The sequence below is a fragment of the Psammomys obesus genome, unplaced genomic scaffold (assembly GCF_907164565.1).
Source record: "Psammomys obesus unplaced genomic scaffold, mPsaObe1.curated_primary_1811, whole genome shotgun sequence".
Classification (NCBI taxonomy): Eukaryota; Metazoa; Chordata; class Mammalia; order Rodentia; family Muridae; genus Psammomys; species Psammomys obesus.
In genome coordinates, this window is record NW_026585742.1 from 456,446 (window position 1) to 469,738 (window position 13,293).

Here is a 13,293-nt window from a genome sequence, read left to right on the forward strand (position 1 = left end):
AAAGAAAGAAAGAAAGAAAGAAAGAAAGAAAGAAAGAAAGAAAGAAAAGAAAAGAAAAGAAAACCCAAATAAAGGCTTAGTGTTGTGGTGGCACATGCTTTTAACCCCAGCACTCAACTTCAAGGCCAGGACTATTACACAGAAAACCCTGTCTTGAAAAACAAAACAAAACAAAACAAAACAAAAAACTCAAATGAGATCTAAGAAATTAATCAGATTATATGATATATATATATATATATATATATATATATATATATATATATGAAGGTAGAATTTTGAGACAGGAAGCAGATTACTAATAGGATCCTATTTATATCACAGAACCCAAAAAAGGCTTAGCAATTGTTATGAATATAACTGTGTATCATTTATCTAGTGTAAACACAATAATGTACTCACTAAAATTAGTTAATGCTACTAGAGGTGGGAGAAAAAATGTGCAAGGTAAGGTCAGAACTGTGAAAGAGAACAGTTTGTTTTTTTTTTTTTTTTTTTTTGGTTTCTCTGTGAAGCCATGGCTGTTTTGGAATTCAGACTCTGCCTTCTGAGTGCCGGGATCAAAGGCATGTGCTGTGAAAAAGAACTTAATCCCTTCACCCACTATCAAAGAAATATTACAAATAATGGCTGAGAATGAACAGTCAGGATTTGACGATGCAAGCATTTCCAGTGCCAGAAGATCAGATGAGAGAAGTGATAGGCTATTCCAGGATCTAGAAGACCTGGTGGCATGGGTCATGGAGGCTGGAGTGTCACAGGAGGGCTGCTAGTGCTAATTTTGTAAAAACAAATTATTTCTCTTGGTACTATGTCCGTCTATAACTTTGGTAATAGTCAAAAAAATCAGTTACTGTGATTAGTATATAATTTTATCAATGATAAGATATATAGATTTATAATTTCATAGATAAAAACTCTATCACCAAAATTAGGTTGTATCTTCAAAGTCTACATTGTTTAATATTTAATGAACTATGATGGTTCATCATTCAGATATCAAACTTACTCGTGGATGACACGAATGTAACTCCTTCTCTTCTTCCCTTTTTCCTTCTGTTCTTTTAGATCACAGGCCTAAGTCTACCTCTTCCTCCCAAGAAACTGATTGGAAACATGGACCGTGACTTCATAGCTGAGAGGCAGAGAGGCCTGCAGAACTACCTTAATGTTATCATGGCCAATCATGTCTTGTCCAATTGTGAGCTGCTTAAGAAGTTCCTAGACCCAAACAACTATTCTGCAAATTACACTGGTAAGAAATGGGGGTCTGTGAGCTGCAGTCAGGTGGGGCCCAAGCTCAGCAAAAGATAACATGTATGTGAAGACTCTACCTCCATGTGGGGAAATGTGGACACTTGTAACACGGCAGCGTTACAAGTCTTTGTGTGCAAAGACTTGCTTGGTTGTAACTGTCTGTACATCCATAGGAAGAACATAAATGTTTGTAATGCCTGTACAGACTAACGAGAAACAGTCATGTCTGTGCACTTCTGGTGGGCCTGTTATCTTCTCTGGAACATAGCGGACAGCTTAAGCAGTACACAGAGCAACCTCAATCTGGTTTGTATTTACAGTGTGTAATGTGTCTGGTTTTCCTTGAAGTTTTCTTTAAATGGAATGTTGATTCAGAAAGGCTGTTTCTGTGTCCTCCCACCTGCTCCCTGAGACTCTTGAGTGCCACACACAGAGCATAGCCTCCAGGATCAGGGCTTTTGATTCCCTACTGGTTACACACAAAGTCAGCTTCAAATACCCATGCCTGATGTCAGCAAAAGGAAGAACTAAATACCTCCTTCACTCTAGCCCCTTGCAGGGGCCACTAAAGCTACTGTAGACCTAACCTGATAAACATAAGAAACACATTGTTTAAAGCCAAGCCTTGCTAAATGGAATTCTGTCTGTTAATTTCTTGTTAAGGGAATAGATTCTCTTTTTGGGTTTAAAAACATTGTGTTTTTTTTCTTATATATTTATTACAATTTATTCACTTTGTATCCCTGATATAGTCCCCTCTTTCCTCTCCTCCCAAGTACCCCCTTCCCTCTTCTTCTCCCCCAATGCCTCTCCCCTAGTCCACTGATAATGGAGGTCCTCCTCCCCTTCCATCTGATCTCAGCCTATCAGGTCTCATCAGGACTGGCTGCATTGTCTTCCTCTGGGGCCTGGCTAGGCTGCACTCCCCAGGGGGAGGTGATCAAAGAGCAAGGCACTGAGTTCATGTTAGAGACAGCCCCTGCTGCCCTTACTAGAGACCCCACTTGGAGACTGAGCTGCCATGGGCTACATCTGAGCAGGGGTTCTAGGTCCTCTCCATGTATAGTCATTGGTTGGAGTATTGGTCTCTGCAGACCCCTGGGCCCAGATTTTTTGGCTCTGTTGGTCTCCTTATAGAGTTCCTGTCCCCTTCAGGTCTTTCTGGGTCCCCCTTCTTTTATAAGATTCCCTGCACTCTGCCCAAAGTTTGGCTATGAGTCTCAGCATCTGTTTCAATACCCCTGATCATTAGAGTCTTTCAGAGGCCCTCTCAGGTAGGCTCCTGTCTTGTTCCTTGTTTTCTTCCTCTTCCAATATCTATCCCATTTGTCCTTCTGAATGAGGATTGAACATCTTCCCTAGGGTCCTCCTTATTTTATGCTCCTTATTGTATGCTCAAGTATATAACAAGGACATTTGTTCAACCATGTTCATAGCAGCTTTATTTGTAATAGCCAGAATCTGGAAACAACCCAGATGTCCCTCAACTGAGGAATGGATACAGAAATTGTGGTACATTTACACATAGGAAAACATTGATTTTTAAGCCAGACTCATTCCTGTAACACTAGCAATTGTGAGGGGGATTATCTTAAGTTTAAGGAAAACCTAGGTTATACAGTAATTTAGGTTATACAGGGCCAGATTGGGCAACAAAGAGAGACCCTATTTCAAAAACCCTAAACAAACAACCCATTTCATTTGAATTAGCTGGGGAGATGGTTCTTATTCCTGTTTGAGAGGGGGGACTGGAAGCCTACTTGTTAGGCACCAAACCCTCCTGCATAGAAGAATCACTTGGGACGTGGGTTAAGAAACCCTAATGCTCAGGCTGTGTGCGTGTCAGTCTGGAATCTGTGAAGTTCTCTTTTACAGTGGAGTTTGAAAGCCTCAGCCCATGAGCTCACTGCTCACAGTACTGTTCTCTAACCAGGGTGAGTTGCATCGCCGGAACTTGTCTAACATACAGAACTGAGGCCCTACCTAGACTTACTGGATCAGGAACTGATTTTAATAGGTGGATTTCAGTGGATTTGCATGCACAGTACAGTACAAGAAGCCTTCTTTAGAATATGGCCAAGAAAAAGAATTTGTATTTCAAATTCATTTACTCTAGTGTACAGAATCAAACACCACTGTACGGTTACAAGGTTCCATTCTTTCCTTCTTGGCCAAAAGACCAAGACTGGGCTGGAGCTCAGAAGAGCTTTAGTTCTGTTACTGTCTTTTGACCGTTTCATTTCTTTCTTCAGGTCTCACCTTCACTGTTCCAGAAGTGTCAGCAGGTCATCTGGGTGGCTTTAGTGAGTCAGCCCACCCCTCTATGTTCTGTCAACATTATCTCCTGAGAGTGTCGGCTGGTGCTCTCATGAGGGCAGCTGTCAAGCTGTAGTGAGCAGGTACTGAGGACATCCATTCAGCGAGCATCAGTGATCTGCCATGCCATATGCCCAGGATAGGCATGAAGCTCATGCACTCCTTGTGTTCAAGGAGCTTTTAGCAGAAGAGTGATGGTTCACATGGGCTGGACACCAGAAGGCATCTTACAACTGTTGTATCAAAATCAACCATTTTAGTGTGTGTGTATGTCTCTGTGTATGTGTGTGTGTCTGTGTATATGTCTCTGTGTATGTGTGTGTGTGTGTGTGTGTGTGTGTGTGTGTGTGTGCATGCATGCATATGGAGGCCAGAAGTTGATGTCAGGTATCTTTCACTATCACTCTCCTTTTTTTTTTTTTTTTTTTAAGGCAGAGTCTCTCACTGAACTGAAACTTGTCATTTTGGCTAGGCTGGCTGACTAACACACCCTCAGGGATCCTTCTGTCTCCGTCCAAGCACTGGGATTTCAGGTGCTAACCAATGCCTCTGAGTTTTCACATGTGTGCTTGGACTCAAAACTCAGGTTCTCATGCTTGCAAGGCAAGAGTTTTACTGATTCATCTCCTTGCTACCAGCTGACTTAGATGAGGAAACTGAGGGCTTCAGAGAGGTAGGGCTTACTTAGGCCCTGCCCATTTGTGTGGTTCTGGTCCTATCAGAGAATTTGCAAGTTAAAATGCAATTTGGCTCCTAGAAGTTTGTCTGATCTGTATTCCTGCTGTTACCATCTAGGGATCTTGATCCCATTTGTTTTCTTTGCCAGTTAAAGAATTAAAAGGCAGGAAAATTCCTGAGTGCAACTGAGAGCAGTAGAGAAAATCTTGAACCCAGCAGAATCATCAGGTGAGGAAAGGCCTCTTATTATGGGTGAGGAAACACACACACACACACACACACACACACACACACACACACACACACACACACGTTCAGAACAAACAGAGGCTATTCTGCAGGGATTGGAGGCTATAAAACCCAGCAGTAGATTAGGGATCTGGGGCAGGCCTGGAGGAGTCTGCTTATTCCCGGTAGTCATCTCATGGGGTTAGGATCTTTGAGTTCAAAGACTGTGTGCAGATGAAGACCAGGTACCTCTGAGTCCTTGGAAGCTGGAAGCTCAGGAAGCAGTAGGATGGACTGGGGGTTGGTTTCCCATTTCCTGTCTTGGGCTTTTGTTTTTTAGCACCTCAGTGATTAACGATTTTCCCTGAATGTCTGTCAGTGTTAAAGAAACAACATTTTAAAAAATAGCCTTAGCTGAACAGTGGTGGTGCATGCCTTTAATCCCAGTACCCAGGATTTGCAGAGGCAGGTGGATATCTATGAGTTTGAGGCCAGGTCTACAAAGCTAGTTCCAAGACCACAAGGGCTACACAGAGAAACCCTGTCTAGAAAAACCAAATAAACACAAATAAAATAGAAATAAATATTATAAGAGAGACATAGGTAGAAGGAAGATGTATTTCTTTTGGGAGTCTGCACATTCTGATGGTTATAATGGAAGGTTCCACATATATTGGCTATCTTTGGTTCTCTCTTCATCAACTTTTAATTGAGCACTTTATATGTGCCAAGTGCTATGTGTACTACAGCAAGTTCAGTAGTGCTTACACAGGGAGATTGCTCTGTTACAGAGTAAACAGGTTAGAAGGTATACCAGGCCTGGAGATAGAGGAGGGCTTCCCAGAAGAGGCAGTGTTGACATTGGGATCTGAGAGGCCAGTGGAGGTTAGCAGGCTTGAGTCAGGGCCAGCACTCCAGGAAGAACAGCCCCGATAGGAGGGGAATTAGTATTAGGCTTTACCTAAGTTAAAAGATGCCCTCCCAGCTAGAGTTTAAAGCAGTGGGAGAGAACAGTCCAAATTCAGGACGTGCAAGGTCCACAAGAAGGACAGATGCACTGATGTGTATGAGGAGGAGGGTTTGGGGTAGAGGAACAGTAGATTTAGACTCAGCCTGAAGGTTTAGCTGGTCCTTGTGGAAATGCTGAGTGCTAGGGCAATCTGGAGGGGTTGTAGGAGGCAGAGCCCTGAGGGCAGAGAGTGAACCAAACATTGAGGGCTATGGAGTCAGCCAGTTAGACATTTGCTGTAGCAGCTTGACTTTGCTTTGGTAAGGAAGTGGGGGTCTAGTACAGGCTATCCAGAGATCTTAGGGCTGATGAAGAATCTGGGACAAGAGGGCATCAGTATCGGTCACTGTGCAATTTTTTTTTAAATGATAACAGTTCAGTGAAAAGAAAATGTCCTTTCTTGAACTCTCTCATCCCCAAGGTTTAAACCGAAAACCCAATTTCCAGTTCTCCATTTATCAGGAGCACATCTGTCCTGTTTTGTTCACCGTTTCTAAAACAGTGTATGACACATAGAACATACAATAAATTGATTAATGGTTTGTGAGTCACCTCTGAACCATTGTCCTGTGTAGTTTCTTGAAGTGACATTGTAGTATGGTAGAAAATTATTTTCATGACTTCTCAAAGTTGACACAGATGGATACTTTCATTTAGAATAGTTTCCTTAGCCAGGTGGTGACATGCCTTTAATCCCAGCCGTTGAGAGGCAGAGGCAGGTGGATCTTCATGAGAGCCCAGCCTGGTCTACAGAACAAGTTCCAGGACAGCCAAGGCTACACAGAGAAACCCTGTCAAGTAAAAAACAAACACAATACAATCAACTTATTTTAGAAATGATGAAAATACTGTATCAACATTTATAACACAGGCACAGTGTTCCCAGAGTAATAAGAGTTGTTTTGTTGTTATTGTTGTTTGTTTGTTTTGTTTTGTTTTTTGAGACAAGGTTTCTCTGTGTAACAAGAGCCCTGGCTATCCTGGACTCACTTTGTAGACCAGGCTGGCCTAGAACTCACTAGACCTTCCTAGTGCTGGGATGAAAGACATACACCACCATGCCCAGGTACAAATTAGTATTCTTGGTTTTGTTTTGTTTTGTTTTTAAAACAGGGTTTCTCTGTAGCTTTGGCTGTCCTGGACTCACTCTGTAGACCAGGCCGAGCTCAAACTTAAAGAGATCCACCTCTGGGGCTGGAGAGAGCTCAGAGTTTAAGAACTGTGGCTGCCCTTCCAGAGGTTCTGAGTTCAGTTCTCAGCAACCACATGGTGACTCACAACCATCTATAATGAGATCTAGTGTCCTCTTCTGGCCTTCAGGCATACATGCAGGAAGAACACTGTATATACAATAAATAAATAAATCTTAAAAAAAAAGAGCTCCACCTGCCTCTGCCTCTCTAGGGCTGGGATTAAAGGCATGCATCATTGCTGCCCAGCTAGAATAGTATTCTTTTTTTGTTGTTGTTCATATATTGTTTTTTTTTTCTTTCTTTTTTTTCTTTTAGAATAGTATTCTTATTAGCTGCCCTCAGCCCTTCTCAACATCCTGTGGCATCTCAGAGCAACTCTAACAATGCAAATAGAGCCAGCTTTGCATTTCATAGTCATGTGTTTCCTCTGGAATATTTGGGGGGACACTTGGCATAGTGAGTCAGTAAACAAACAGCCAACTGTTGTCTCCTGGAAACTTCTCCACTTACAATGTACATAAAATATGCACAGTGATAATGTTTGCCAGCTCTCAGTGGATTCCAGAAGGGGTTGTTTGACATATGGAGAATTGTTGGTGAGTCCAAGCCTCACCAGTCTCTTTGGAATATAATTAATGCCAGGCGGAGGTGAAATCCCAGTGTTTTTGGAAAATTGCTATTTGCTTTCAGGGATCTGGAGTGGTTTCACATATTCACTGCATTGGGAGGAAATGGCATCATGTCATGTTTTTTGGTGGGGAATATAAAAAGCAGTTATTTTGATAGTTTCTTAATATAGGGAACTTTAAGGAGCGCCTCTTCTCATTGTCTTTGTTAAAAGGGAAACGTTTGCATGATTAAAGAACAACAAAAAAGAGGATACATTTTTAAGTAGACAGGCACTCTGTAACTTACCTTGAGCCATGTTGTTGATAAAGGTTTTTTTGTTTGTTTGTTTGTTTGTTTGTTTGTTTTTCTGAAACTCTGGGGCTTTTATTCCAGCATATGCTTAAGGCTAATCACGTCTTCATTTGTGAAAGCTGTAATTCCACAGGAATGAAGATGGGATAAATATCCCTTAGAACGTGTTGATCCATGTGACCTTATCACACTTTCTGAATCTTGAGCTTTGGTCATGGCCTGATTAAATTCCTGGTTTTAAAAAAAAAAAAAAAGTATGTACATAATTAGTAATTTTATTTTTGCTCTTTTATAGTCCTTTAATTTTGGAGTAACTTTACAGACAAGTTGAAGTCACATTTTCCATGAACACTCCTCACCCGCTTTTTCCAGTGTAGCATCTAATATGACTATGGCATGTAACTAGAATTAAGCAAGCACTGTGGGTACATTACCACTAAACTCGGGCTTTATTCAGCGTTCATCACTTCCCTGGTGTTAGATCCGAGAATCGCTGAAGGAAGACCTCAGACTCAGGTAGTATGCAAAAGCAAGGAGCATATACTCTGCAGAAATTGCCAGCATGCTAGAGCCACCATTCCATAGAATGACAACCCTGAAATGTGCACCCAGGCTCAATTTAAAGACAGTCTATCTCCCTAATGTGATTAGGTAATCTTTTCATTTATTTTTTGGTACTGATCTAAGAGATGGGGGGGGGAGGCTTCATGGAGTGTCCAGGTAACAGGGTGTGCCCAGGTAACAAAAGTGCTCAGGTAACAATATCATTTTGACTAGCTAAATTAAATTTTTATTTTTTATATTAACTACAGTTTATTTACTTTGTATCCCAGTTGTAGCTCCCTCCCTCATCCCCTTCCTCCCTCATCTCCTCCTATGCTCCTCTCCAAGTCCACAGATACGGGAGGTCCGTCTCCCCTTCCATCTGACCCTAGCTTATCAGGTCTCATCAGAACTGGCTGCTTGTCTTCCTCTGTGGCCTGGCAAGACTGCTCCCCCTCAGAGGGAAGCAGTCAAAGAGCTAGCCACTGAGTTCATATCAGAGACAGTCCCTGTTTCCCTTACTAGGGTACACACTTGGATACTGAGCTGCCATGGCCTATATCTGAGCAGGGGTTCTAGATTATATCCATGAATATTCCTTGGTTGGAGTATCACTCTCAGAAAAGACCCCTGTGCCCAGATATTTTGGTTCTGTTGTTCTCCTTGTGGAGCTCCTGTCCTCTCCAGGTCTTACTATATCCCCCTTCTTTCTTAAGATTCCCTGCACTCTGCCCAAACTTTGTTTATGAGTCTCCGTTTCTGCTTGGATACACTGCTGGGTAGAGTCTTTCGGAGGCCCTCAGTGGTAGGCTTCTGTCTTGCTTCCTGTTTTCTCCTTCCAATGTCCATCCTGTTTGCCCCTCTGAGTGAGATTGATCATCTTACCCAGAGTACTCCTTCTAGCTCAGCTTCTTTAGGTGTACAGATTTTTTTGTAGGTTTATCCTATATTATATGTCTAATATCCACTTATAAGTGAGTAAATACTGTGTGTGTCTTTCACTTTCTGGGATACCTCACTCAGGATGATCTTTTCTAGAGCCCACCATTTGCCTGCAAATTTCATGATTTCTTTGTTTTTAATTGCTGAGTAGTATTCCATTGTGTAAATGTATTACAATTTCTGCATCCATTCCTCCATTGAGGAGCATCTGGGTTGTTTCCAGGTTCTGGCTATTGTGAATAAAGCTACTATGAACATGAAATTATGAAATATCCTTGTTGTGAACTTGAGCATATTTTGGATATATGCCTAGGAGTGGTATAGCTGGATCTTGAGAAAGCGCTATTCCTAATTGTCTAAGAAAGCACCAGATTGATTTCCAGAGTGGTTGTACAAGTTTACATTCCCACCATCAATGGAAGAGCGTTCCCCTTTCTCCATATCCTCTCCAGCATGTATTATCACTTGAATTTTTTATCTTAGCCATTCTGATGGGTGTAAGGTGAAATCTCAGGGTCATTTTGATTTGCATCTCCCTGATGACTAAGAACATTGAGCATTTCTTTAATTGTTTCTGTGCCATTCTATATTCCTCTACAAAGAATTCTCTGTTTAGCTCTGTACCCCATTTTTTAATTGGATAATTTACTTTGTTGCTTTTTAAACTTCTTTAGTTCTTTACGTATTCTGGATATTAGCCTTCTGTCAGATATAGGGTTAGTGAAGATCCTTTCCTAGTCTGTAGGCTATAGTTTTGTTCTCATGACACTGTCTTTCACTTTACAGAAGCTTTTCAGTTTCATGAGGTCCCATTTATTGATTGCTGATCTTAGAGCCTGTGCTGTAGGTGTTCTGTTCAGGAAGTTGTCTCCTGTTCCAATGAGTTCTAGGCTCTTCCCCACTTTTTCTTCTAACTGATTTAGAGTGTGTGGTTTTATCTTGAGGTCTTTGATCCAGTTGGACTTTAGTTTTGTGCGGGGTGGTAAATATGGATCTATTTGCAGTTTTCTGTATCCAGTTAGACCAGCATCATTTGTTAAAGATGTTGTCTTTTTTTCCATTGTATGGTTTTGGCTTCTTTGCCAAAAAATCAAGTATCCATAGGTGTGGGGGTTTATTTATGGGTCTTCAATTCGATTCCATTGATCCACCATTCTTAAACAAAGCATTTCTAACTAACCTTTAATTTAATTGGTCAAGTGCTTGGGGACTTTTCTAGGGGTTACTAAATTATTGTTTCTGATTTTCAGGGAGGTTATTGAGTTATTTTATCTTGTTTCCGTGAACTATAGTTTTGTCTTCTGAGAAATAGAATAGAAACTCAGGCTTATTCAGTCTGAAGTCAATGTTGAAGCCTGTCATGAAGTCAGACTGGCTTATTAAAAATCAGTTCCCTCACCAGGGGCCAGTCGGAAAGCCTACAGTATTTTTAATCTTCTCTTTTTTTTTTTTATCACGTTTTTAAATGAAGTCCATAGACTACAGGAATTTCATTTGCAAGAGCAATATGTGAAGCCTTTGGCTTTTCCTAACATATCTGACTAATGGATTTCTGCACTGTCATTACAGAGATCGCCTTACAACAGGTTTCCATGTTCTTCCGATCAGAGCCAAAGTGGGAGGTGGTAGAACCACTGAAAGACATAGGTGAGAGGCTGACGTGGCCATCCTGCTAAGACGTCATCCCAGCGCAGCTCTTTCCATCTGCTGACTTCACACTTCTTGTCCTCTCTATTGCCTGAAGTATTGCTCTTAACTTTAATACCTATTAACCTTGGTTAAAGCCCTGACAGAGGACTGGGTGCTGGTAACTTCCAGGACCTCCATTCGTTCTTCATTAGCCTTTTTCAGTAAGTCTAGATGGAAGTGCTGTTTTCTAGCTTTTTCATAAGTATAGGGATTCCTTTGTTTATTGAATGTCTCCATGAACATTGTTAAGTAGTTGGGCCCTACATAGCTGTGGCTAAGATTCCTGAATGTAATTTTGATTAACTCCTTAGTTAGTAAAATTTACATCAATCGTTGCAAAGTGCTGATGTTGTAAGCACTTTCCTGTTTCTGTGGTAGGTTGGAGGATAAGAAAGAAGTATTTCCTGATGAAAATTAAAAACCAACCAAAGGAGCGGCTGGTGTTGAGCTGGGTAAGCTAATTCCTTTGCTTTCGCTTATTTTAGGAAATTTGGATTGTGTATGAAAGGGTACTGTGCTCTTACATAGTGATATGTGGATTTTCTCAGTCCTACATCAAAGGATAGTTGTTTTAAGTCCCCTGGCTATGCATTTGGTCAAGTAATAAATTTTCATAAGGATACAGGAACTGCCTCAGTTAGGACTGACCCCTAAGAAAGCTATTAGGCTTTATCTCATCCTTTTCTCTCTGGGAGTTGTAGTGACACGTTTGGCTATGGAATTGGATGAAACCCCAGTCATACCCTGATGCTCATATGTGAACACACTACCTCTCCAGAAAAGGCCATGAAGCAGCAGACAACATGGTTTCCATCTTGGATTTATAGTTAAGAATTTGGACTAATAGTTAGGGGGAAAGGTGTAAGGAATTTTTCTTTTGGTGAGCAAAGTGGTACTCTGATATTTTTTCCTACATTTTCAGGCAGATCTTGGCCCAGACAAATACTTGTCAGATAAAGATTTTCAGTGTCTAATCAAACTTCTGCCTTCCTGTGTGGTGAGTACAAAGTCCTCCTATTGCCCCCACTGCTAATCAAGGTCAGTGTTTTCTTGAGGGTGAACCTGATTTCCAGCTGGAAATACCCAGTAGGATCAAGAAAATGGAAAGGTGTAATGGCTCTTCATTCAGACCAGAAGTGTGCAGGCTACTCCCATAGATGAGCGCTCATTTAACCCAGTGTTTGTGACTTCTTCATGGCCTATTAATGATAGTAATTTAAATGTAGTTTTTGTATTTTAATCAGATATCAGAGTAGGAAAGAGCCACTTCTCTGAACCTCTTGTTCTTGTTGAGTGTTTTATTGGTGGGACTCTAAGAACTCTATCTAACCCAAGAGGCTCTAGGTAACCTGGGTGAAAGGATGACAAAAATAGTCACTTTGCTGAGTTACCTTTCACAGGCTCACTACCTGGCCTTTAGAAACATGATCTAAGACCTTTGTTGGCAGAAAGCACACTGATAGGCTCAGTATGTACAGTATGTACAGAATGTCTGGCCGTCAGCTGGGTGAGTATCAATACTCATTACCTATTTTCCACACTAGAATTAGTTGCTCGGGTAGTGGGCACAGGCACACTCACCTGTGTCCACATAGGGTGGTCAATTTACCTTTGAAGTCATCTTGTTAAAGCAATGGGACTGTGTTGTAATGAGGTCTGATATTTGTCCAAGAAAAATGTTGTGGCCTTGAGTTTGATAGGTTGTATGACAGGCTTTCAACACCCAGATTTTTGTTGCTGTTGTTTGTAGTAATTGAGATTGAACCCAGAGCCCTTTGTATGCTAGGTAGATGCTCCACATTCAACTATGCCCCAGTAGTAACTTACCTTTTATTTTAAGTTCCCCAGGTTGGCCTTGAACTCACTCTGTAACCCAGGCTGGCCTTGCACTTGTGATCTTCCTGCCCCTACTCTTAAGTCTGGTATTATAGGCCTGAGCCACCAGTCCCAGTTAGCACCCAGATTTAAATTACTTTTTAAAATTTTTTAAATTTTAATTATTTTATTTATTACAATTTATTCACTTTGTATCTCAGCTGTAGCCCTCTCCCTCATCCCCTCCCAATCCCACCCTCTCTCCCTCATCTCCTCCCATGTCCCTCCCCCAGTTCACTGAGTGCCTCCTCTTCCCTCTGACCCTAGTCTATCAGGTCTCATCAGGACTGGCTGCATTGTCTTCCTCTGTGGCCTGGCAAGGCTGCACCCCCCAGGGGGAGATGATCAAAGAGCCAGCCACTGAGTTCATACCAGAGATAGTCCCTGTTCCCATTAGTAGGGAACCCACTTGGAGACTGATAAATGTTTAAAAAACAAGAACAAGAGCCAGTTGAGGTGGCCTACTCCTGTAATCCCAGCTCTCAGGGAGGCAAAGGCTGGTAGATCTCTTTGAGTTTGAGGCCAGCCTGCTCTACAACGTCCAGGAAAGCCAAGGCTACACAGAGAAACCCTTTCTTGAAAAACAAAACAAAACCAAAAAAAAAAAAAAAAAAAAAAAAAAAAAAAAAAAAAAAAAAAAAA

General features: G+C 41.5%; 1 protein-coding gene across 9 annotated transcripts in view; it reads left to right on the top strand.

Moving 5' to 3' along the window:
- Nucleotides 1-13,293, top strand: part of Pxk (PX domain containing serine/threonine kinase like) — a 71,731-nt gene that overhangs the window by 32,196 nt on the left and 26,242 nt on the right. For 8 of the 9 annotated variants that reach the window (XM_055599042.1, XM_055599043.1, XM_055599044.1 and 5 more), the window contains 4 exons: nucleotides 1,069-1,255; nucleotides 10,657-10,734; nucleotides 11,155-11,228; nucleotides 11,699-11,773. In XM_055599042.1, coding sequence (XP_055455017.1) covers nucleotides 1,069-1,255; nucleotides 10,657-10,734; nucleotides 11,155-11,228; nucleotides 11,699-11,773 — 414 coding nt within the window. Of the gene's footprint in view, nucleotides 1-1,068; nucleotides 1,256-4,407; nucleotides 4,480-10,656; nucleotides 10,735-11,154; nucleotides 11,229-11,698; nucleotides 11,774-13,293 lie in introns of those variants that run through there. The other variant, XM_055599050.1, reaches the window with a different exon arrangement.